Source organism: Phascolarctos cinereus, unplaced genomic scaffold, assembly GCF_003287225.1.
Source record: "Phascolarctos cinereus isolate Bilbo 61053 unplaced genomic scaffold, phaCin_HiC Scaffold_4;HRSCAF=312, whole genome shotgun sequence".
NCBI classification, from domain to species: domain Eukaryota; kingdom Metazoa; phylum Chordata; class Mammalia; order Diprotodontia; family Phascolarctidae; genus Phascolarctos; species Phascolarctos cinereus.
In genome coordinates, this window is record NW_027555847.1 from 253,374,391 (window position 1) to 253,400,566 (window position 26,176).

The 26,176-nt window shown below is 40.0% G+C and overlaps 1 protein-coding gene and 1 pseudogene across 1 annotated transcript; one reads left to right on the forward strand and one right to left on the reverse strand.

Moving 5' to 3' along the window:
• Positions 1–985: 985 nt before the first annotated feature.
• LOC110197659 (large ribosomal subunit protein eL14 pseudogene) lies at positions 986–1,615 on the reverse strand (annotated as a pseudogene).
• A 1,951-nt stretch (positions 1,616–3,566) lies between these two features.
• On the forward strand, positions 3,567–10,633 carry LOC110197638 (cathepsin L2-like). The gene is made up of 8 exons (XM_020971696.1): positions 3,567–3,832; positions 6,965–7,099; positions 7,430–7,552; positions 7,649–7,804; positions 8,015–8,239; positions 9,224–9,389; positions 9,496–9,607; positions 10,377–10,633. Exons 2-8 carry the CDS (start codon positions 6,974–6,976, stop codon positions 10,474–10,476), a joined length of 1,008 nt encoding a protein of 335 aa, XP_020827355.1. The 5' UTR covers positions 3,567–3,832; positions 6,965–6,973; the 3' UTR covers positions 10,477–10,633.
• Positions 10,634–26,176: the final 15,543 nt, after the last annotated feature.

A 26,176-nucleotide genomic window follows, 5' to 3' on the forward strand; every position in this document is an offset into this window, starting at 1 on the left:
ATTCTCTCAGGTGCCAGTTGCCCCCAGGATATCCAAATCCCTCCCTCCCAAGGTAGAACAAATGGTCTTTTCAAGCACAAAATACATACAAATACAAACATCAAAGACCACCCTCAGTACAAGGTCCCCACCTCCCCCCACAGAATATCTCTCTTCACTCAGAGAAGCCTTCATCAGTGGAACCTCCTCCCACTACTAAAGCAAGACCTCTCTCCTCTCCTTTTCCCTTTTCAATCCTTTTCCTCAACTCCTCTCCCACTCCTCTGCAGTTTCTTCTCTTCCTAAGACTGCCTGGGTTACCTTCCCCTCATTGCTAACTCTCAATTTGATTTGACTTATGCATATCACACACTCCCTTCTTCCCCTTTCATTCATCCTCCCATTTTTGGAATATTGTTGTTCTATCATGTCCAACTCTTTGTGACACCATTGAGCTTTTCTTGGCAGAGATACTGGAATGGTTTGCCATTTCCTTCTCCAGCTCATTTTACAGATGAAGAAACTGAGGCAAATAGAGTTAAGAGACTTAATCAGGGTCATTCGGTGAGTAAGCTTCTATCTGAGGCTGGATTTGAACCTAGGTCTTCTTGACTCCAGACCCAGTGCTCTGTCCATTTACCACCTAGCTGCCCATTTTGTGATGTAATTTTACACACACACACACACACACACACACACACACACACACACACACACACATCATTGATTTATCTGTAGGGAAGGTATCACCAAATTCTGTCTATAATGCCTCTTAACTGTTACCTCTACCTGTCCTCTATCTTCACTCCTGTCTTTTTGTGTACAGTTAGAAAGAAATCTCTAATTCATCTCTCTGCTAGGGCTATTCTTGGCTGCCACATTTATTCATTCCTCCTAAATTTCTGTTGTTTGGTATATATGAGAAGCAAGTAATACCTTCAGGTCTAGTTTTCTTGTGTGTGTGTTGTGTGTGTGTGTGTGTGTGTGTGTGTGTGTAGCAAAACCTTTATTTGATTTCTGTCAGCCTCTTATTCTCTGGCCTTTGGAGCAGCGTTTTCTGAGCGGGTCCCTTCTTGGCTGGGGCCTTCTGGACAGAGGCTTTCTGACCCTTCTGCCCCTTCTGGCCACCGGTGGTCTTCTGACCCTCAGTCTTCTTCAAGGGGATCTTCTTGGCAGAGACCTTTGTGGCCAGCAGCTTCTGGGCAGCCCCCTTCTTAGGAAATCCCTTCTGGGTGGATGCCTTCTAGAGCTTCTTTAAATCATGCTTCATAATTCAGTTTCTCATTGTCTTGGCCTTCATGACTTTGTAATGGTCAAAAACTGTCATCTTAACTTTCCTTTCTCTGGCTTCAATCTTCTTGGTCCATGTAGTGGCTTTCCATTTTGTTTTGATCTTTTCTTTCTCTCAAGCATCCCAGACACATTTCTGACGAGCTCTGTGTGGGAACTTCAGCACGAAATCTGTAAGTTGCATACGTTCAAATGGCATGGCCTGCCTCCTCACACCACTGCATGGGACATCAACCAAAGCCCTGTTCTGATCAATAACACCCACAATAGCTACCAGCTTGCTGGCATGTGGCCCAAAGGAAATGTAGGCCACCTGGCCAATTTCCACATAGCATTTGAATACCATGTTGGTGGCACTGAATGAAAAGTCTAGTTTTCTTTTTAAAAAATGTCTCAAATACTTATTATTGTTTGTCCACCAATTTAAATTTATGGTTAAGCTCAGATTTGTAGGTTAAGTCACCCTGGACTGCATCCTGAGCTCCATTACTTTTTGGAACACATTATTCCATTCCTTCCTGTGTTTTCTAACAGGTGCAAAATAGTCTTGGGTCATTTGGATTTCTTTTCCTTTATGTTTGAAGGTCTTTCTCATTTTTTGCTTGTAGAACTTGTTTCTGAATTGAATTGCTAAATTGAACCATCACATATCTTGCAGTTTGAGGCCTTGGGTTTTTGCTGTTGTTATTGTTGTTTTATTTCATTTTTTTTTCTGGAGGTAATATATGAATTCTTTCAATTGGCATTTCATTCTGCATGCTCAGAAGTTCTGTCTGCTCCCTTCTATTATTTCCTGCATTATACTGTTAATTTTTTTTTCCTGACATATTCTTCTTTGGAATCTGTGATCCTTAGGTTGTCTCTATGTAGCCTTTCTTCAAGATCAGTATGTTTTGCTTGCATAGTGAGAATTTTTCTTTTAATGTCATTGTTTTATCTTTTGTTCTTCTGGATTGTCCTTCACCTCAGTGTTTTGCATTCTCTCTTTTGCTTCTTTGGTGAGATTTGCCATTACAGATTCCAGTTTCTCTAGTCTGTTAATTATTTTTCCTTCACAGGCGATAAATTCTGCTATCATAATTCTCATTTCTCTTTTAAACCACTCAGGAATAGCATATTGTTTTCCCTTGTTCTCCTAAATAATTGATTGACTAGTACAGGACCAGATAAGACATATGGGTTGCTTGAGATGTATAATTGTGAAAAAACTTGCATCAATCTTTAAATCTGCTGGGCTTTCCAGTCAGCAAAACCTGGGTTTTGTTTAACTTCAGGCTCTCTAAGCAGCAGATAGAGGTAGTAGGTAGAGGAGCTTCCTAGCCACACGGGGTTAGGTTCAAATAACACAAAGTTTCTCACTATTCACATAATGGAATAAAGTTTTCTTACAAGACAGAAATTGACCTAGACCCATAACTGAACAGTAATGGAACTGAGTTAGGTCCAGAATTTGAGTCAGTGTGATTCAATCAATTCCCACTACAACTTGCAGTTCGAATCTCCTCAATTTCCTCACCTCATACTACTATCCATATGTTTTAAATTCCAGTGAAACTAACACAGTCTCAGTCAATTCACTAACTAGCATTTATTAAGCACCTACTTACTATATGCCAGGCACTGTGCTGAGCATTTCGGATACAAAGAAAGTTAAAAAAAAAAAGAAAAGAAAAGAAAACATAGTCGAAGCTTTCAAGGAGTTCACAGTCTAATAGAGGCTAGGGAGGTGTAATAGCATGCCAACAACCATGAATAAATAAGATGCTCAGTCGTGTCCAACTCTTCATGACCCCATTTGAAGTTTTCTTGGAGAAGATACTAGAGCGGTTTGGTATATCCTTCTGCAGCTCATTTTACAGATGAGGAAACTGAGGTAAAGAGGGTTAAATGACTTGCCCAGGGTCACACAGCTAGTAAGTGTCTGAGGCCAGATTTGAAGTGGTAGAGCATGGGTTTGAATCACTGCGCTGCCATTGGCTGTTTGACCTTGGACAAGTCCTTTAGACCTTGAGTCCTTCCAGCTCTACCTCTATGATTATTCTCTAAATGTTGAAATAAATGAATTCATGGATATACAAGTGGTTTATCCAGGTCACCTCGGCCAAGGTACTAATCGCAGTCCTGCATGGTGACTAGGCTATTCCTTCCTCCCTCCCACCCAGTTCCCAACTCTAACCTCCCCGGGCCCTTTAGAAGAATCCCGACCCTTTTCACCTTTCTACAAGCAAAGTAAGATAAAGCAGCCTCCCAGATCACCAAAACCTTCCCTTGCCCTCCCCCAACCCCTGTGAGTCTCCGTCCTTAAGGGAACAGCAAAACCCAACAGATTGAGATACTGAAGCCTCAAGCCCCAGGGAGTCTCTGACCCACCAGTGGCCCCACCCCTTCATCCCGGCACAGCCAAAGGCTGAGGGGGGCGGTGGGACCAGGCAGACTTAGTCTTGGACATTCTGATAAAAAAGAGGAGCCATCAGACCCAGGGCTAAGCAACCTCCCGCCCGGACCCTCAAGTTTGCTTAGAGGTCCGGCTTTTCCCAGGTGCCGCCGCTGCTGAGACGCTCAGGTGAGGGTGGGCGACCCGCGGCTCCCAGGTCCGAGGGAGGGGCTCGGAAAGGGGTAAAGTCCTCAGGCTCCGGGGCACTCCCTAGATGGGAAGGCGAAAAAGAGGAGGGCAGAGCCCGGGCTTGAGAAGGGGGATGGATGAGGAAGAGGTAGTTGCTGTTGCTGCTGGCAGATGTGGGCAGAGCTTGGCCGGGTGTGTGTGTGTGTGTGTGTGTGTGTGTGTGTGTGTGTGTGTGTGTGTGTGTGTGTGTGTGTGTGTTGTGTGTGTGTGTGTGTGTGTGTGTGTGTGTGTGTGTGTGTGTGTGTTGGGGAAGGGGGGGGAGCAGTTGAGTTTAAGGCAATGTACCCTTTCTCGGACTCACCGTGAAACCAGGACAAATTAATAGCATCTACTTCCCAAGAAGGTTGTTAGGAAGCTCAAAATGGGGAGCACCTGTACAGCCCTCTGCAAACCTTAAAAAGCGTTAAAGGAATGTCTCCCTCACTTTTTATTACCATTACTATTACGGAAGCGCAGGGAGTTGAGTCCGCAGCTTATGGAGGCTGGGGTGTGTTTTTGGCCCGCATTTAATGGGAGAGGAGATGATAGGGAGGAGGGAGCGTTGAGTAGGGTCGCGTTTTAGATTGATTTGGGGATGAGGAGTGGCCAGCCCCGGGATGATCTGTGACTTCTTTTCCGAATCTGATCTGGGACTGTTCTGCCTCCCTTTCCCAGGTTTATTCATCCCCATGACCTGGAGCGGTTCTGGATTTACTCTTGTTGCAAATGCTATAGATATCCCCGGGGTGAGGGTGGAGGGCTAGGAAAGTGTAGACTTACTGGCTTATGATTGTGTATACCATTCTGCTCTAGAGGAGGAGGGGAAAAAACTCCTCCTAGGGCCTGCTTAAAAGGCCCCTTACAATGCTCTGCAAACTCTCCCATCCCCCGGGAGGTGCCCCGGAGCTGAGGGATGGGGCTAGTACTAGGAGGGATGGCTCCTGGCCTCCAGCTAAGAAGTCTTTCCCCCTGGCTAGTGGTGTTGGGGGTCCTGTCTCTCTTGGGCGCCTCCACCTGACCTCCTTTCCCGACTTGGAGAGGTGGACCTTCTTAGGAGAGAGGCAGGCAGGAAATTGTTTTAGGATGCAGGATTAGATGCCCTGAGTTTATTTGACCTGCTTCCCTATCCCTGTGCTTGTAAAAGATGGATTTTGACTTGCAGGACCTTTAGATCTAAGTAAGGCCCACAGGATCTGAAAGTCTGGAGATGGCTATGTTACTCTTCTGTAGAAAAGGCAGAAAAGGTTTCCTCCTCTCCATTCCCTCCATCAGCAGCTGATTGTAAAGTCTTACCTTTAGACTCTATAGGATCATGGATTTAAAGCTGGAAGGTACCTTAGGGAAACTGAGGCACAGAAGTGAAGGGACATGCACGTACATACCCATATGGTAGTAAGTGACAGAGGTCAGGGTTGAACCTGGTCACTCAGATTTCCAATACAATTCTATTCTAGGCTAGTATGTTGCTTGATTATGCCCCTGAGAAATGGAGTTGTTTTGAGTTCTGGAGAAGGTGCATTTGGTGATTAGGTTAGAGAGAAGCTTAGAAATGTGGTAGTGGCTTTAAGGAAAACTTTATTTAGTACCTATTATGTGCCAGGCATTGTGCTAAGCACTGAGGTTATAAAGAGTCAAAAGACAGTCCTTGCACTGAATAAAGCAATAATCTGCAGACTTTTCCTAGGACACACCTCCCATTAGGAAAAAAAAAATTGTGAGTACTCTCCTAACATATATATGTATATGTACATTCACTTCTATAAATTTTATGTGTACTCATGTTCTGGTAAACACAAATGTAGGCTTTTAAGGTATCAAATAAGAATGAAATGATGTAATCCTGGGGCAATAGAAACACTGGAGTATACTGGACATGATAAGAGCAAAATGGTCACTTTAGAATGGTTTTGGCTGCTGTGTGAGGATAGGATGGAATGGAGGAAGACCTGGGGAGGGGAGATGAGTTGGAATGATATTGCAAAAGTCCATTGGAGAGGTGATTGGGCCTGAACTAGACTGTTGTGAATACCAAAGAGAGAGATTCTTCGGCAATTGATTGGATGAAAGACTGATGTATCCTTGATAATAATAGCTATCATAGTTTGGAAAAAGGATGAGTTGGAGGAGGAAGATAATGTAATAAAATGTGCTTATCCCAAACACCCTTACCTCCTCCTGTGGGACTTACAGGAAGAAAGAGTCTTTTGCTAGTCACAGTTGCAGCTACAACTTCCTCCCTTCCCCCATTTTCCCAAATGGTGCTGCTTGGTATTAGTTTCATCACAGCTGCCTTTAGTTTGGAGAGGTTGGGAACATGAGAGAGAAGGTTGAGCAGAAGATTATTAGTGTAATTGTATTAGAGACAAACCTTGTAGGTTGACAGTAAGTGGGATGTGGACTAACCTCAAGATAACAATAATGATAATAATAAAAAAAAATACCTAATGCTTTAAGGTTTCCAATGCCCTTTGCAAATATTATTTCACTTATCCTTACAACAACCTGTGAGGTAGGTGCTATTATTATCCCCATTTTACATATAAAGAAACTGAGGCTGAGTGATTAAGTGATTTACCCACAGCCTCACAGCTACTACTAAGTATCTGAGTCAGGATGTGAGCTCAGGTCTTCCTGACCCTAGGTCCAGAACTCTATCCACCGTGCCACCTGCCTCTAACCTGTTGTGGTCAGACCCTGGCTTCCATTTTGGGAACCACTGCCATAAAATTTAGGAGCACATTTCAGCTTCTAAAAACAGTTACAGCTTTTGAACTTTTATTATTTGTACTATTAATTTTGGCACTTAATCAAGCATTGTCTCTGGTTTTAATGTTTTTATGTCAATGTCTAAACTCCCTGAAAAACTGTAGATCAGCATTACATCTCTTGTATTTACCCTCACTCCACCCCAACCCACACAAAGTGCTTCCCATATAACTAGATAATATATGAATATTTGGTGAAATGAATTTAGTTTTTTCCACTAGGAAGGTTGTGTTTTTTTCCCAAAGAAACAAGAGCTTGGATTTTTGGTTTTGGTTTGGATTTTTAATCATACACGTTTTCTGTCTCTTTCTTTTTTTCCCCCTTAAGGTTTGAAACATGAATCTGTACACGTGTTTAGCTTGCCTATGCTTGGGGATAGTAGCTGCTGCTCCACAACTTGACCGAACTTTAGATGCTCAGTGGTACCACTGGAAGTCACAACATGGAAAAACCTATGCAGCAGTAAGCTTTCAGCTACTTTTTTCCCCAGCTAGGATGAATACATGTCCTAGGTGGACTAATGAAATGGCCTTTCCCCAGAAGCCAAAGATTATCCAGATAAGAGCTTCATTTGCTCAAGATTGCTGCTTTTCCCACAGAAGTTCAGAGGATGGGGATGTCTATAGCATCAGATTTGAAAACCTTTTTGGGAAGGCAATGTTTGGGTATGGTCAACATCCCAGCTAGATGCCAAGGGAATGATTGACAGTGGATTTGGTTTGAGGATAGTTTTACTTGTGTGTGTAATAATATAAGCAGAAGCTTATTGAACCTTACTGTACTTGCTTCTAGAATGAAGATAATTGGAGGAGAGCAACATGGGAGAAGAATTTGAGAATGATTGAAAAGCACAATCTGGAATACAGCGCTGGTAAACATAGTTTCCACATGAAAATGAACAAGTTTGGCGATATGGTGAGTGTGTTGTAACAATCTGATGTTAATGCCGAGTAGTCAGTTACCTTTTACTCCCAATATACTTCATATAAATCATCTTTCTTTTCGTTTTAGACCAGTGATGAATTCAGGCAAATGATGAATGGCTTTAGACAAAACAGATTTCTAAGGAAGAGCAAAGGAACTCTGTTTCATGAACCTCTCCTTGAACAGACCCCTAAATCTGTAGACTGGAGAGACAAAGGCTATGTAACTCCTGTTAAGAGTCAGGTATGAAAAGTTGCTTAAGCTTGATCCATAGATAACCCAGATAAAACTCAGTGAAGCTTATGGTTGATAATGCAATCTCTTAAATAATGGAACTGCATCTCAGATCTGTGACTGAGTTCCCTTCCATATTTAAAACTGTTTAGATCTGCCTGAAAAAGATACGTAAGATGAACTTGTACACTAACCAGTGCTTCCTTTGGACTTTTTCAGGGTCATTGTGGTTCTTGCTGGGCATTTAGTGCAACTGGTTCCCTGGAAGGCCAGTGGTTCCGTAAAACAGGCAAACTTGTTTCACTTAGTGAACAGAATTTGATTGACTGCGCTACAGGTGGCGGTTCCCAAGGCTGTAATGGTGGCTTCATGGATAGTGCTTTTGAATATGTGATGTTAAATGGAGGCATAGATACAGAAGAATCCTATCCCTATGAGGCAATGGTAAATATAGTTATTGGATTCCCATCATTTTGGTTTAACTATATTTGAAAGGAGAGTCTCAGTTTGGGGGATGGGAGCTGAGGGGGCCTGCAAACACTGAAGACCTAAATAATCACCTTCCTAACTAAAGAAAATCTCTAACTGAATCCAAAATATATCAACGCTAAAAATTAGTTGCCTTCACCATGAATACAATCACCCATTCAGAGGAGATCTTAGGAAGTATATAGACTGTTGTCTTAGACACTTTAGAGATCATTAGCCAGACATCATTTTACAATGACTTGCTCAAGATCACAAACATAGTAATAAGGGGCAAAGTCTGGATTGGAAGCCAGGTTCCCTGAACCTAAATCCATTCTAGCCTTTGTAGGGCTACGCTTGTGCCTCCCTGACACCTAGCTCCCACAAGTGCCTCCTTAGGAGCAGGGAATTAAATGACAATTGAGTCTAATTTTGCATAATAACTGCTGACATTTATATCATCCTTAAGGTTTACAAACATGTCCTTCCTTTAATCTCTTTTGATCCTCAAACAGCCCTGTCAGGGGGAGGTATTATCCTGATTTTTCTGCTAACTTCTCAACCTCAGTCTCATGATCACAAAGCTTCTATGCCACTACTAGGAGGCTCTTAGAGTTGCTAATTAATTGGTTTTTTTATGCCAGTGGTATCAAACTCAAGTAGAAATGGGCCACTGAACCATACCTTAGAATCCATGTGCAATGCATATTGACTTAGCAGTGATGTGTAGGAATGTTACCAGCCCTCTGCTTTACACTATGCTGCCTTCTTTCAATGGGACTTTCAAATAGTCCTTTACCCACCCATATCCAGTTCTCTTCTTGAGCTGTTCATCTAATAAATTGATGGGAAAACATGGTCCATAGATTTATTTATTTCATGACTATTAATTTTAAATTCATCTGGGCAAATACCACTGATAAAAGTAAACCAAACTTTTTGTCTGTTTCATTTTAAAAGGATGGCGACTGTAGGTATCAGCCAGAAAACGCCGGTGCAAATGTCACTGGATTTGTGGACATCCCATCTGGGCAGGAAATGATTCTCACAAAGGCTGTGGCCACTGTGGGTCCCATTTCTATTGGAATTGATGCATCACTTTTCTCCTTCCAGTTCTATCATGGTGGTAAGCATTTTTTTTCTTCATTATTTCTGCCAAAATCCACTTAACCATATTATTGCCATTCAGTAGTTAGTATTTCTCAAGTTCATGTTTCACTTGACTATCCCAGGTGTTTATTATGACCCGCTCTGCAGTAGTGAACAGCTAGATCATGGCGTGCTGGCTGTGGGCTATGGTGTTGATGAAGAAACTGGAAACAAATACTGGATTGTCAAGAACAGGTAAACCAAGGTCTTGCCTGCAATGTCACTGAACTGCTTGTTGCCAGTTTCTGATGATTTCATTTTGAAGGAGGTAAAGGAAAGAAGGGTGCAGTTCTTGGGATCCTGTGAAATGGAGAAGGGATGTTCATGGAAGGAAGGGGCCCTGTTTTTAGGATCCATAGTAGATTGAGAGTTCCCCAGTGGTTCCTCATAGTTTCTATGACCACTGATAACTAGAGAGTACAGAAGATTTCCTGTTGCCTGGTTTGTTGGACTGTTCTAATACAGTTATTGTCAGACTGACTCACAAAGTGCTATGGGGAAGCACTTGACTTGGAAAACCTGAAAGTGCTTAGTGCTGAGTGAGTGGCTGTTATGAATAGGGCAGCTAGGTGTCACAGCGGCTAGAGTGCTAGCCCTAGAGTTAGTTATTTGACCTGTGTTCAAACAGGACCTCAGACATTTCCTAGCTGTGTGACCCTGGGCAAGTCCCTTAACCCTGTTTGCCTCAGTTTCCTCATCTGGGAAATGAACCAGAGATGTAAGTGGCAAACCCATCCAGTATCTTTGTAAAGAAAACCTAAAAATGGGGTCATGAAGAGTCAGATACAACTAATCAACTAAACGACAGCAAAGTCATCACCAACAACTATTTTCATTGCTTTCTGAAAGGTCCAACTCATGTTCTGAATTCAGTCACAATGTGTATCAGAATGCTTTACACCCCTAAAGTAGAAAGGTATTTTTGAATGGTGCTCTTAAACTTAATACTTCACTCTCTTTTCAGCTGGGGTGACCAGTGGGGCAACAATGGGTACATTTTAATGGCCAGGGACAAGAGTAACCACTGTGGAATAGCGACAGCTGCCAGCTATCCTGAAGTATGATGTGATTGACAGAGGACCACTTCACGGAGATGTGATCTGACCTTTATCATTTGGGATCAAACACTTGAATCGCCCAGGATCCAAGTTGTAATTTGAGTTTCTTCTGACGTTTTTACACGTGTGAAATGTAAACACTACTTTGTTATAAATAGCTTATCATATTGCTTAATTCAAAGATGTAAATTTTCATTTTAAAATTGTATATATAAAGATTTGCTTTTTTAAATAAACTTTGATTCATTCTATATGAACTTTGGGAGAGTTGATTTCCATCAATGTGTTTAATTTTGTAGCAAGAGAGAAGAGAGTTAGGTTTCTGGTTTTTTTGTCCTAGGATGGGGAGTCAGTTAGTGGCTACATATAGTTTCTGGGATTGAATCCAATATTTTGTACCCTACTTCATTACACCTTACTGATTGAAGTGCAAATCAAGGGCAGCTGGGTGGCGCAGTGGATAGAACACGGCCCTGAAGTCAGGGGTACTTGAGTTCAAATCCGGCCTCATATCAAACACTTAACACTTACTAGCTGTGTGACCCTGGGCAAGTCACTTAACCCCAATTGCCTAAAAAAAATTTAAATAAAATGAAGTGCAAATCAATAGGTCTGGCTGTTGCTTTGACATTGCATTAGTCCCTTGAAAAGTAAAACATAGGACATTCTATGCCAATTTTCAGGAGCCATTCATAATCAATAGACAAGTTTGTTATCTGACTCTCAATCTGTTTCTGATCTAAATGGAGAAATAGATGTATAGGCCTAAAGTGACATAGAACTGACATGAGCCATCTTTAGGTTCAAAGAGTTTTTCAGGGTAATCTAACCATAATATCATAATGAAGTCTGCTATTAAACATGGCTTTTTTTGTATATATTCTATCACCAACTTAAGGTCTTTGAATAAAATGACAGTTTCTATTTTAGAGTTGGAATAAATCTTAGATGGCCACATGGTTCACATTTATCTAGCACTTTAAAAGGTTGTCAAAGTCCTTTATATAATACATTCAGTTAACCAATAAACATTAAGTGTCTACTATATGCCAGGCTAAGTGATGGGGTTGTAAATGAGAAAAAAGACAAGCCTTGCTTTCAAGGAGCTTACAATCTTAATCAGGGAAGACAAGACAAAAATGAGGTGAAAAGGAGATAGGAAGGGTGCCAGGGAAGGCACTGGATTTAGAAGCATAGTAGAAAAGTCAAAAGCCCCAAAGTAGTTCACCCAGGTTACAAATGAGGACATAGAGTTAACTCTTCTGATCCTTACCACCATGTGAGTAGCATTTATGTCGTGGACTCGGTAGACTGGTGGGCTTGAAGTCAGGAGGACTTGAATTCTAATCCAGCCTCAGACACTTACTAGCTGTGTGACCCTAGGCAAGTCACTTAACTCTGTTTGCCTCAGTTCCTCATCTGTAAATTGAGCTGGAGAAGGAAATGGCAAACCACTCCAGTATTTTTGCTAAGAAAACCTCAAATAGGGTTACGGACAGTAGGTCTGGGCTGAAATGGCTCGACAACACCTTGTGAGGTAGGTGCTATTATCCCCATTTTACAGAGTGAAGCTGAGGCCAAGAGAGGTTAAGTAAATGACTTGATTAGGCTCACCTCCCTAATAAAGTATCCATTGTAGGATTTGAACTTGGGTCCTCTCCACTTTAGGCCCAACAGCCCATCACTAAGGAATAGTGGTTAGTGGGATCAAAAGCATTCTGCCATAAAGAGGGGAAGAACACACAAAGCAACACCAATTTGAGTGCTCAGATTGTCCTTAGGAATGATCAGCTCAGTTCTATTTGTCGTACAGATGAGGAATCTCATTAGACTCATTAGAGCCACTGCACAAATGACTTGTCTGATAGGACAGGCTTTGGTTGACAGATGGTTGGTGGTGGGCTTAAAACTTGAAGAGGACCAAAATGACATCACTATACTACAGTCAACTTTCAGTGTGTCTAACTGTGGCTGATCAGACCAGTGCTAGCTGGGAATGCTCTACACAGGTTGGGCACAAATAGTCCATGAGAACATTTGGGGTGAATTCTCTAAATTTACGCATTAGAATAGGCAAAGAAGAAACAAAGCTATCACTCTTTGCACGTGATATGATGATGTACTTAGAGAATCCTAGAGAATCAAGTAAAAAAATACTTGAAATAATAAACAAATTTAGCAAAGTAGCAGGATATAAAATAAACCCACATTAATCATTGACATTTCCATATTTTACTAACAAAGCCCAACAGCAAGAGACAGAAAGAGAAATTCCATTTAAAGTTACTGTCGACATTATTAAATATTTAGGAGTCTATCTGCCAAAATAAACCCAAGAACTATATAAATATAATTACAAAACTTTTCACACAAATAAAGTCAGATCTAAATAATTGGAGAAATATCAGTTGTTCATGGGTAGGCTGAGCAAGCATCTACTTCTCAAGGTTCAAATGAGGATCAAATGATATATTTATAAAGTGCTTGGCAAACCCATCTAAATGTTGTCATTATCATTATTATTAATATTATTATTATTATTACTACTTCACAAAATCCACTGATGGATATTTTATTCAAAAATATTTCCTCACATATTTTAGATGTCAAGGTTATACCTGTCCTATTTGCCACCAATATTTTCTCCAGGTGATATTTCTTTAATTTTACTGCTATTGTGTTCAGATTTCTTTAAAAGGTCAATTATGCTGTTAAAGCTTAGAGTCAAGTACTTGTGTCTCTTAACAGAATATTTCCAATTTATAAGATTCTTTATTTAAATAAAAATTCATCACCATAGTCCTGGAAATGACACGGCTACACTAGCAAAGTTTGAAAAATATCCTTGAATGTTAATTCCCTATTATATTTTAAAAAAATATAACTTCCCTTCCTGGCGTCTGAAGTGAAGATTGTAAAGCACAAAATGATAATTGTGACCTTACAGGATCCACAAAAAAGAAAAATGCAGCATGATATGTAACACTGGGGCAAAGTCAAAGAAGAAGAAGCAGACTGCACATAATGGAGCTGAAATAGAGTACCCTAGTAATAATAACAGCAGTTTATGTTTATGTATAGCTGTAAGGCTTGCTGAGCACCATGTAATCATTACAGTAGCCTCTGAGATAAATAGATTGAGTATTATCTTTAGTTTACAGATTTAAGACTGAGGCTCAGAGGTAAAAAATGAGATTGGTTCAGTCATAGGATTAGGAAGTAATAGAGATAAGAACCCAGATTGTTTTATAGCATATGCAAGTAAAAATGTTTTATAGGGGAAAGCATTCAGTTATCCAACTTGGGATACCAGTAGTGCATGTCTTTTATTGTTGCAATGGAAAATGATGTTGATTTTCCTCTCTCTTCAGCCAGCTGCTTAATATAAAGACTGGTGTGAGAAATGGAAAATGAGCTCAGAGTTTTGGAATGGAAGGTACAGACAGGGAGGGTCAGGAACCACAGGGGCAAGGTCTCCTGCCACCACCAAGTCTGGCAGATACTGCTAGGTTCTGAGTTGACTCCAAAGTCATTCTGTTTCCTTTCTTTTTTGAGCCTTGAGAATTAGCCTGCTTATTTACTTTTCTACTTTTTTTTCCCAGGCAATCAGGATTAACTGACTTGCCCAGAGTCACACAGCTAGTAAGTATCTGAGTCCAAATTTGAACTCAGGTCCTCCTGATGCCAGGGCCAGTGCTCTATCTACTGTGCCACCTAGCTGCCCCCATTTCTACTTTAGACAGGAGGTTTAAAAGTGTTCCTCCTATTCTTTTTCACTCCAGAGCCACTTTTCTGTTCACATAGCTCCCATAAGAAATATTTCCCTGTAGGGTTAGGTTATTTGGCTATAGGAAAGAATAGAAGTGAGTTACTTACATTTCAATGAAAAAGTAAATTCTGGAAAACTTGGTCATTTTCCCACAGGAGAGAGGTGTAAATGGGGGCTCTGTAGTAAAAGTTAGAAAAGAGCATTTTCACTAGAGACTAAGGGAAGCCCAGTATTATCACTGGGAACAACAGCAGTGGAGAAAAAGGAAGAGTAGGCTTTGAGGTCTGAGTTTTGGGTCCATTTCCCCCTCTTCCACCTCCCCAGGCATCACTGCTGTGGCCCGGAAACCCACTTTGAGTCAAGTAAAGATAGTCCTAGGTTACAATTGGACAAAGGGGTAGGATGAAAAACATTCCCAATAGAGATAGGGGTTCTTAGAGTCCCTAGGTCAGTAATCACAGTTAGAAAAAGGACACTTCTAAGTCAGACAGCTAGCTAAGGACTTTGAATATCTTATAGTTCAGCTGATCAGATCTTCCTGATGTTTCTCAGGGAATCAGAGAGTGCCTTAGGGCAGAGGGTCAGTTTGTTTTGCTTTAAAAAGTGCTTAGCACAGAATCCAGCACATAGGAGACATAGAACAGATACTTTGCATGTTCTCACAGAGAGAATGAACTAATACACCCTGAACATATGGCAAGGGTTCAGACTTGTAATGGTACTCAATTGTAGAACATATTAGTACACTTATCCCTTCCACACTGAGGGACTTAGGGGCTTAGGGGTCCAGTTTCTCCAAGACTTAGAAAATGCACATAAATTTTTAAGCCCTCCCTTTGTAACAGAGAAGATATCTGAATTATTATGGTATTAAAATATAAAATATGTTGATATTATACAATACTATACATAAATTTTACGCATTTCTGAGTTTCCAAACTTTTCTGTGTCATCTGCTGGCCTTCAAGTGTCCTTTGTGGCTTCCTCAGAACTTCCCCAAAATTCCCATTTCATTTCTTATGCCAACCTGTGATATATCAAAATCACCATGGGGAAAGTAGTCATACTGAACTGCATTGTGTTATTATTTAAGTTTTCTTGTAGCCTTAATGAATTTGGATCCTAAGGCATTTGGAGCACATAAACTTATTACTAATATTGGTTAAGAAACCAGACAATATTCTATGGTTCCTTTCACCATCATGTAGTTTTCTTATTTATTATCCATTTTAATTTTCTGAATATTTGCTTACACTCTGTGAGACAGCATGATTGCAAGTTCTGCTTTTCTGGATTCACTTGACACATAGTAAATTTTTTTTCTGTCTCCTCAGTTTTATTTTGTGTAGATCTTTGTTTTATAAATGTGTTTCTTTTAAGTAACAGATGATTGGATTTTGTTTTCTTTTCATATCTTTAAATTCACATTTTAAATTGTTAACATTATGTTTGTATTTTCCTCCATTTGTCTCTAATGTTGGGTTGTTTCAAGGTATAATTATTTTTTTTTTACTTTCTGTTGTAAACACAGTATTCTGTTCTTTCAGTTATTTTGGTTTATTCTTTTAAGGTGTCTATTCTCAATGGCTCTCTTCGTGTCACCAGTGATTACACTTTCCCCATTAGTTACCCCTCCCTCTTGGGGGTTTTGCTAATTAATTCCAATTTCTTTCCTGCTTTTATGGGATTATTTAATTCTTCTCTTTTTTTTTTTCTCTTAGTCAAATAGATTCCCACTTCATAGCCAGCTCTTCCACTTGGCCTGTTCATTATTTTTTCATATGTCACTTTTGGCATCCCTTTCCAGAGAGGGTTTCTCTCACTCTCTCCATCATTCATCTTCTCTTTGTGTCTGCTCTGGGCCCTCATGATCTGGTTCCTAGCCTCGCTATATTCCTTATGAAATCATAAATTCTAAGATATCCATTCTGAGCTTCTCCCCTCTTGGTAGTTTTGCCACTGCCTTGTAGAGATTACCCAGAAGGCTCCCCTTTTCCATTGTGTTTTACTCCCAGGACTTTGATAATTCCTACATGAGACAGAGAAGACACTTCCACAGGGTAGGGGAACCCCCCCCCCCACTTCTCTGATTTTGCAGCCCACCACTGGTATATAAACTCTTCCTAGTTACCATCTTTTCTCCATTTGCCTCAAAACTTATCCCCTCTCTCAGGTGTCAGTTGCCCCCAGGATATCCAAATCCCTCCCTCCCAAGGTAGAACAAATGGTCTTTTCAAGCACAAAATACATACAAATATAAGCATCAAAGACCACCCTCAGTACAAGGTCCCTATGTCCCTTCACAAAATATCTCTCTTTACCCAGAGAAGCCTTCATCAGTGGAACCTCCTCCCACTACTAAAGCAAGACCTATCTCCTCTCCTTTTCCTTTTTCAATCCTTTTCCTCAACTCCTCTCCCACTCCTCTGTAGTTTCTTCTCTTCCTAAGACCGCCTGGGTTACCTTCCCCTCATTGCTAACTCTCAATTTGATTTGACTTATGCATATCACACACTCCCCTCTTTTTCTTTTTTTGGCTAGACAGTTGAGGTTAAGTGACTTGCCTAGAGTCACACAGCTAGAAAGTATCAAGTGATCAAGTGTCTGAGGCAGGATTTGAACTCAGGTCATCCTGACTCTAGAGCCTGTGGTCCATCCACTGTGCCGCCTAGCTGCCCCAATCCCTTCTCCCATTTTCATTCATTCTCCCATTTTTGTAATATTGTTGTTCGATCATGTCCAATTCTTCATAACCCCATTTGGGGTTTTTTGGCTGAGATACGGGAATGATTTGCGTTTTCCTTCTCCAGCTCATTTTACAGATGAAGAAACTGAGGCAAACAGGGTTAGGGATTTAGGGTTACACTGAATCCCATTTTATAATGTTATTCCTCAAAAAAAATCATCAATTCGCTTGTAGGAAGTGTACCACCAAGTTCTGTCTGCTGCATTTATTCATTCTCCCTGAATTCCTGTTGTTTAGGATATTTGAGAAGCAAATAATACTTTTAGGTCTAGTTTTCTTTCTAAAAAATGGTTCAAGGAGAAAATATTACAGGCAGCCAGAAAGAAACAATTCAAGTATTGTGGAAACACAATCAGAATAACACAAGATTTAGCAACTTCTACACTAAGGGACCAGAGGGCATGGAGTATGATATTCTGGGGGGTAAAGGAGATAGGATTACAACCAAGAATCACCTACCCAGCAAAACTGAATATAATCCTTCAGGGTAAAAAATACTCATTCAGTGAAATAGGGGACTTTCAAGCATTCCTGAGGAAAAGACCAGAGCTGAATATAAAATTTGACTTTGAAATACAAGACTCAAGTGAAATATGGAAGAGGTAAACAGGAAAGAGAAATCATAAGAGACTTATTGTTTATATTCCTGCATGGAAAGGTAATATTTGTAACTCATGAGTCCTTTGTCAGTATTAAGGTATTGGGAGGGGAAAAAATTATATGTATGTATAGATAGATAGATAGATAGAGGGCACAGGATGAGTTGAAGATGAAGGGTTGATATCTGGAGAATAAAATTAAGGGGTGAGAGAGGATTATACTGGGAGGAGAAAGGGAGAAGTAGAATGGGGCAAACTATCTCACATGAAACAGACAAGAAAAGACTTTTACAGTGGAGGGGAAATGGGGGAAGGTGAGAGGGAATGAGTGAATCTTATTCTCATAGGTTTTGGCTTAAGGAGGGAATATAACATACACATTCAATTGGGTAAGGAAATCTGTCTTACCCTACAGGAAAATAAGGGGGGAAGGGGACAAGAGAGCAGGGGGTTGATAGAAGGGAGGACAGATTGGGGGAGGGGATAATCAGAAGCAAACACTTCTGATAGGGTCAAAAGAGAGAATATCATAAATGGGGGGCAGGATGGGATGAAGGGAAATATACTTAGTTTTTCACAACATGATTACTATGGAAGTGTTTTACATGACTACACATCTATAACCTGTATCAATATGCTTGACTTTTCAATGACGGTGGGCAGGGAGGGAGGAAGGGAGAAAATTTGTATCCCAAAGTTTTAAAAACACATGTTAAAAATTTAAAAAAAGTTTTTTTAATTTTAAAAATGGTTTAAATACTTATTATTGAATGCCCATCATTTCAAATTTATGGTTAAGCTCAGATTTGTAGGTTAAGTCACCCTGGGCTGCATCCTGAGCTCCATTACTTTTTGGAACACATTATTCCATTCCTTCCTGTGTTTTCTAACAGGTGCAAAATAGTCTTGGGTCATTTGGATTTCTTTTCCTTTATGTTTGAAGGTCTTTCTCATTTTTTGCTTGTAGAACTTGTTTCTGAATTGAATTGCTAAATTGAACCACCATGTATCTTGCAGTTTGGGGCCTTGGGTTTTTGCTGTTGTTATTGTTGTTTTATTTCATTTTTTTTTTCTGGAGGTAATATATGAATTCTTTCAACTGGCATTTCATTCTGCATGCTCAGAAGTTCTGGCTGCTCCCTTCTATTATTTCCTGCATTATACTGATAATTTTTTTTTGTCCTGTCATATTCTTCTTTGGAATCTGTGGCCCTTAGGTTGTCTTTCTTCAAGATCAGTATGTTTTGCTTGCATAGTGAGAATTTTTCTTTTAATGTCTTTGTTTTATCTTTTGTTCTTCTGGATTGTCCTTCACTTCAGTGTTTTGCATTCTGTAGCTATTATTCTCTCTTTCGCTTCTTTGGTGAGATTTGCCATTACAGATTCTAGTTTCTTTAGTTGCTTATTATTTTTGCTGCACAGGCTATAAATTCTGCTCTCATAATTCTCATTTCTCTTTTAAATCACTCAGGAATGGCATATTGTGTTTCCTTGTTCTCCTCAAATTCTACAGGGTTTTCTGCCTCATCAAATGGGATCATTTTCCTTTATTTTGCTGCATTGATTCATAGATATCTGAACTAATTTCCTAAATTTAAAGATCATATTTCTTTCTACTGTTTTTGTTTCCATGGTTATTTATCTGGGTATGTTCAGAGGCTTTGAGTTTTCTTCTTTCTGATAGCTTTGGTAATTTCAGTCTTTTTTTCCTTATTGTTCACTTTCTGACTCTCTCACTCACTCTTCTCTCTTTTTTTAAACTTTATTATTATTTTTTAATATTTGTTGTTAAGACTTTGCACTACAAATTCCCTTTCTCCCTACCCACCCCATCTCATTGAGAAGGCAAGCAATTCCATATAGGTTATATATGTGTAGTCATGAAAAACATATCCAAAATAGTCATGTTGTGAAAGAAAACACAGATTTAAAAAAAAAAACTTAAGAAAAATAAGGAAAGTGAAAATAAAAGTTGCTTCAATCTGTATTGAGACACCTTTAGTTCTTTCTCTGGGTATGGATAGCATTTTTCATCATAAGTCCAGTTGTCATGAATCATTGTATTGCTGAAATAGCTAAGTCATTCACGTCTAATTATCCTACAATATTGCTGTTACTTTGTACACAGTGCATTTCACTTTGCATCAACCCATGTGAGTCTTTTTAGGTCTTTTCTAAGAGCATCTTGCTCATCATTGCTTATAGTACAATAATATTCCTTCATAATTACATACCACAACTTACTCAGTCATTCCCCAATTGATGGGCATCCCCTCAATTTTTAATTCTTGGCCACCACAAAAAGAGCTGCTATAAATATTTTTGTATATGTGGGTCTTCCCTGATAATTTCTTGAAAGATGATGTCTAGACTCTTTTTTAAAATCATATCTTTCAGGTAGTCCACAAATTTTTAAATTATCTCTCCTGGATCTTTTTCTAGGTTAGTTGTTTTTCCAGTGAGATATTTCACATTGTCTTCCATTTTTTTCCTTCTTTTGGTTTTATTTTATAATTCTTTGATTTCTCATAGAGTCATTAGCTTCCACTTGCTCCATTCTAATTTTTAAGGAAGTATTTTCTTCAGTGAGCTTTTGGACCTCCTTTATCATTTGGCCAATTGTGCTTTTTAAGATATTCTTCTCTTCGTTGGCTTTTTGGACCTCTTTTGCCATTTGGTCTAGTCTATTTTTTAAAGTGTTATTTTCTTCATTATTTTCAGAGGCCTCCTTTAGCATGCTGTTAACTTTTTGTTCATGATTTTCTTTCATTACTCTCATTTCCCTTCCCAATTTTTCTTCTGCTTCTCTTACTTGATTTTCAAAATCCTTTTTGAGCTCTTCCATGGCCTGAGACCAATTCATATTTTTTTTTGGAGACTTTGGATTTAGGAGCTTTGATTTGTTGTCTTCTTCTGAATGTATGTTTTGATCTTTTTTGTCACCAAAGTAAGTTTCTAAGGCCTGAGGTGTTTTTTGTTGTTGTTGTTGTTGTTGTTGTTGTTGTTGTTGTTGTTGTTGCTCATTTCCCCAGCCAATTACTTGACTTTTTAACTGTTTGTTAAAGTAGAGCTCTGCTTCCAGTGTGGAAGGTGTACTGTCCCTAGCTTTGGGGGTTTTGTGCAGCTATTTTCAGAGATACTTTTAGGAACCTGTAAATTTTCATTTCTTCCAAAGTGATGTGATCTAATGAGAAGTGTGCCTGGTCTGTAAGTAACCACAAGCACTCTTTTCTGCCCTGGGACTGTGAAGAGGGTTCCTTCTGCACTGCTGCCACAAGCTCCACTATGCCAATACTCCTCCTTGCCCCAGGATTGCCACCCAGGACTGTGACCCAAATCCAAGTATGGGCAAAGCAACAGAATCCTCCGTCAGTGCCAGCAAAGAGATCCTTGTAATCTCCTTCTGATCACTTGTTCAATACCCTGACCGTCTGTGAGCTGAGAGCTCTGGAAGCAGCCACTACCACCGCCACCACCATTGCCTTTTAAGGAAAAACTAGCCTAGCCTTGATGGGACACCTACAGAGTCCCCAAGGAGCATTTCTTAAGCATTTACAACATGCCAAACACCATGATAAGTACTGTCAATACAAAGAAAGGCAAAAATGAGTCTCTATTCTCAAGTAGCTCACAGTCTAATGGGAGAAATAACATACCAGGTACAAACAAGAGATCTTCTCTTGTCTTGTTGAGTCATTTCAGTCACGTCCAACTCACTAAGACCCCATTTGCAATTTTCTGGGCAAAGATACCAGAGTGGTTTGCCGTTTCCTTCTTCAGCTCATTTTACATATGCAGAAACTGACACAAACAGGGTTAAATGACTTGTCCAGGGTCACACAGCTAGTAAATATCTGGGGTTAGATTTGAACTCACAAACATGAGTCTTACTGACTCCAGGCCCAGTGCTCTATCTACCACGCCACCTACCTGCCCAACAAGATATAGCCAGCATAAATGAGAGATGTCAACCGAAAGAAGGCACTATAATTAAGGGGGATTCATAAAGGCTTCTTACAGAGGTAAGGTTTGAGTTGAGTCTTCAAAGAAGCCAGGGAAGTCAGGAGATTGAGAAAAGAAGGGTGAGAATTCTGGAAGTGAGAATAGCCAGTAAAAATGCAGAGTCAGGAGATGGAGTATGATGCTTGAGAACTGACAAGGAGCCCAGTGGCATTGCATCACAAGCATATGGATATAGTTAGGTATAAGAAGCTTGGAAAGATAGGAAGAGGCCAGATTACAAAGGGTTTTAAAAGCCAAACAGAGCATTTTATTTTTAATCCTTGGAGTAAAAGGGAATCACTAGAGTTGATTTAATAGTGGGATGATATAGTCAGACCTGTGTTTTTGGAAAATCAATTTGACAGCTTAGTGGAGGATGGATTGAAATGGAGAGAGCCTTGAGGGAAGGAGACCAAGCGATAAGCCATTGAAATAGTCTAGATGAAGGGTGGTAAAGGCATGAATCAGGGTGGTGGCAGTGTCAGAGAAGAGAAGGGGGATATATGAGAGATTTATGAAAGTGGAATCAATAAGACATGGCAACAGTTTGGATATGGGGGAGTGAGAGAATGAAGGAAGGAAGGAAAGAATGAAAAAAGCATTCATTATGCTTACTATTTTCAAAGCATTTGACATAGAAAAGTCAGACAGACTCTGCTCTCAAAACACTGCCATCCTAATGGAGGAGACAAAACATAGAAGGTCAGATGCAAAGGTACCATAGTCCTTAGGGCAAAATGGCAAACAAAAAATATTGTCTCTTCTTGGATGTCATTTCCACTGATAAAATTACAAAGTTTTGATGTTAAAGCTTTTGCTTATATGAAAGAATTTGATGACAAGAACTTGATTTTTCTGGGACTCTGGTAGCTATGGCTGTAGGGTCTTCAGGAGCAGCAGCCAGGCTGCATCTCCATAGGGATTGCTTTCCCAGGATGATGGCTTTAGGCACTTGGAAGGAAACACTGACATTCCCATGCCTCTTGGGCCCAGGATTATGGGCTGTCTCTATCATGGTCTGAGGGGAGATGATAATCACCGTGGTGTTGCTGGTGGGATTTGACTTTCCTAGCGCCTGCAGACTCACACCTTTCCCCCAAGGATGCCTCATTGCCTAGATAAGTAAATATGAGAATCAGCAGAGAGATGATCATTGAAATCATGGGAGGTGGTGAAATTACCAAGTGAAATAGTATATGTAGAGAGAAGAGTAGAGGGCCTATGAGAGAACCTTGGAGGATACTCTTAGAAAGAGTGACAGGCAAAGGACACACTGACAAGACATAGTCAAACAAGTAGACAGAGAACCAGGAGAGTGTTACTAAAACCTAGACAGTATGAAGGATAAGAGAGTGATCAACAGTGTCAAAGGCTGCAGAGAGGTCAAGTTCGAGGAGAACTAAGAAAAATTTGAGTAATTAAGGGTTCATTAGCCACTCTGAAGAGAACAATTTCAGTTGAAAGATCATGTCAGATGCCAAACTGCAAAGAGTGAAGAGAGTGAGAGGAAAGGAAGTGGAGGGAGCAGCTATAGATGGCCTTCTGAAGGAGTTCAGCCATGAAAGGGTTAAGACATACAGGACAATAGTTAGCAGGGATGGACAGGTCAATAAAGGTTTTCTGTAAATTAAAGAGCGATTGAATGAATCAAGTCAACTAATATTTATTAAGCACTTTTTGTACGATAAGGTACTATAAGAAGGGCTGAGGATACAAAGGTCAAAAATAGTCCCTGCTCTCAGGGAGTTTATAGTCCAACGGGGCAGACAATGTGCCAACAACTATGTTGAACAAACTGAATATAGGATAAATTGGAGATAATCAACAAAGGGCACGTGCTAGCATTAAGAGGTATTGGGAAACCTAGGACTAATGACCTGGTGTCACGTGCTGGGGATTCAAAGACAAAAATCAGGTTGTCCTCGACCTGAAGGATCTGACATTTAATGGCTTTGAGTTAAGGGAGGAAATATGGACACATATGTGAAGATAAGTTCAAAACATTGACAAAGTAAAGGCATGCAAAGCAATTTTGAAAGAATGTAGGGGTATGAGGGTATAGATAACACTAATAACTGAGAGAAGCAGGGTCAGGTAGCAGGTTGTACCTGAGCTCAGCCTTGAAGGGAATTCCCATTCAAAGAGGTAGAGGTGAGTTCTGCCCAACCTAGTCAACCAGCAGGTGCCTAGGGGGCTGGGAATAATCTCTCCACTCAGCCAAACCCTTCAGATACTATGACTGACTTTTTCTGAAGATAGGTCTCAACCAAAATAGAAGGAAAAGGGTATCCACAAATTAATAATTAGTTATTAACACAATAGCATAATATTAAGTTCTCTAACATGGGTAGGTGTGCACTTCAGGAGTATCAGATTGACACCTATGTGGCAGATAGATAAAGATAATAGGAAAAAAGAGATAAAAATAATAATAAAGATAGAGAAGAAAAATCAGAGGCAGGTATGCCAATGAGGAGGCAATTACACTTCAGCTCATCTCTCCCTGTATCTCAAACCACATGAAACCAGTGTTCAAAACTTTTCCTCAAAATTCTGTTGCTCCCAACTGTCATTGTCATTCAGCCAGCATTTCCTGTTCCAAACCTCGATGTAAGGTGTAATTTTTTTGTCTCCCTCTTCTTCCACATGGGGTCAGTTCAATCCTGTTAATCACATCTCTGCAACATTTTTCCCATTATTCCTTCCTTTCCAGTCCCATTGTCACAACTCATAATTTTCCTCATACACTTATGATATAATTTCACTGCTCAAATTTTGGTGATTCCCAATTACCTAAAAATACAGTTCTTTGTAGAATGTTTTTAGTCTAGAGGAGACTTTAAAGATTATCTATTCCAATCCCCTTATTTAACAGATAATGAAATTTGTCTTCTTCCCCAGAGAGTACAAGTGACTTGCTCTCAAGGAGATGGTATGGTGTATGAGCTGAGTTATTGGAGTCCTTGATTCATTGTTCTTTTCATTTGGATTCTACTTCATCTGGCATTCAAGGCCCTCCAGAAACTGATTGTCACTCCAATCTTATCTCTGGTGGGTGAAAGATGAAATCACTGAAGAAATAAAGGTTCGAGCTTCCGAGTATGTGACTTTATTAAGCAATGCATGCCAATTGCTTAACAAATCAGTTCCAGGTCTCTCAGCTTTGGTAATGGACCACTGAATACAGGGGGAGACACACTTTTATGCATGAAAAATAATTCATCAAATAGGACATCAAAAAATAATCATCAGATAAGAAAACAATTAATCAGGAGACAAAATCAGATAACCTGATTTCTAATTGGAATAAAGAGTAGGGAATTTGCAAGTTGGGAAGGGGAGATCAAACAAGTGCAATTATCCAAAATCAGAGAAAGAGATGTCCCACTCCCCTCAAGTGTCTGTATTCAATCAAAGGAATATGGAAGCCATAATGGATTGACCAGTAGAGGGTCAATTTTCATATAAGACCTATGAGTTGCTTGAGATGTATAATTGTGAGAAAATTTGCATCAATCTTTGGATATGCTAGGCTCTCTGGTCAGCAAAACCTAGCTTTTGTTGAAGTTAAGGGTCTCTAAGCAGTAGGTAGAGGTGGTTCAGCTTCCTAGTCACACAGGGTTAGGTTCAAATAACACAATAAAATTTCTCACAATTCACATAATGGAATAAAGTTTTCTTATAAGACAAAAATTGATCTAGACCCATAATTGAACAGTAATGGAACTGAGTTAGGTCCAGAATTGGAATCAGTGTGGTTCAATCAGTTCCTATTACTACTTCTTGTTTTAATCCCCTCAATTTCCTCATCTCATACTACCATTCATATTTTCTAAATTCCAGTAAAACTGGCACAGTCCCAATCAGTTCACCAACTAGCATTTATTAAGCACCTACCTACTTTATGCCAGGCACTGTGCTGAGCACTGGGGGCACAAAGAAAGTTAAAAAAATAAAGAATACCAAACATAGTCGATGCTTTCAAGGAGCTCCCAGTCCAATACAGGGTGAGGAGGTAATAATAGCATGCCAACAACTATGGACAAATAACACGTGGTTGTTGTTCAGTCGTGTCCAACTCTTCACGAATCTGTTTGGAGCTTTCTTGGCAAAGATACTGGAGTGCTTTGCCATTCCTTCTCCAGCTCATTTTACAGATGAGGAACCTGAGGCAAAGCGGGTTAAGTGACTTCACCAAGGTCACACAGCTAGCAAGTGTCTGAGGACAGATTCAGACTCAGGAAAATGAGTCACATATGATGTTGCCCGCAACCAGATTGTACACCAAACGGGGAGGCATGAAATAACTTGTGACATGGGCCAAGCAGAGCAGAATTACTGACTCAGTTTATTCAGCTGAGGGTACAGGATATATAGAGAAAATCTAGCCTAACTTCAAAGAGTCCTCCCCATGAGATACGCCCCAGAACATCTGCTGAGGATGTGACAACATGAATTTCCTCGTTATCAGGGTTCTTAGATTGGGTTGTATTTTCCAAGGTTTTCCCAGGGGCCTTGGCGCCACCTGCATAGAGGAGTGAATGTGTAAATCTAAGGTTCAAAGAGTGAGAAGGAATGTCTCAGGGACCT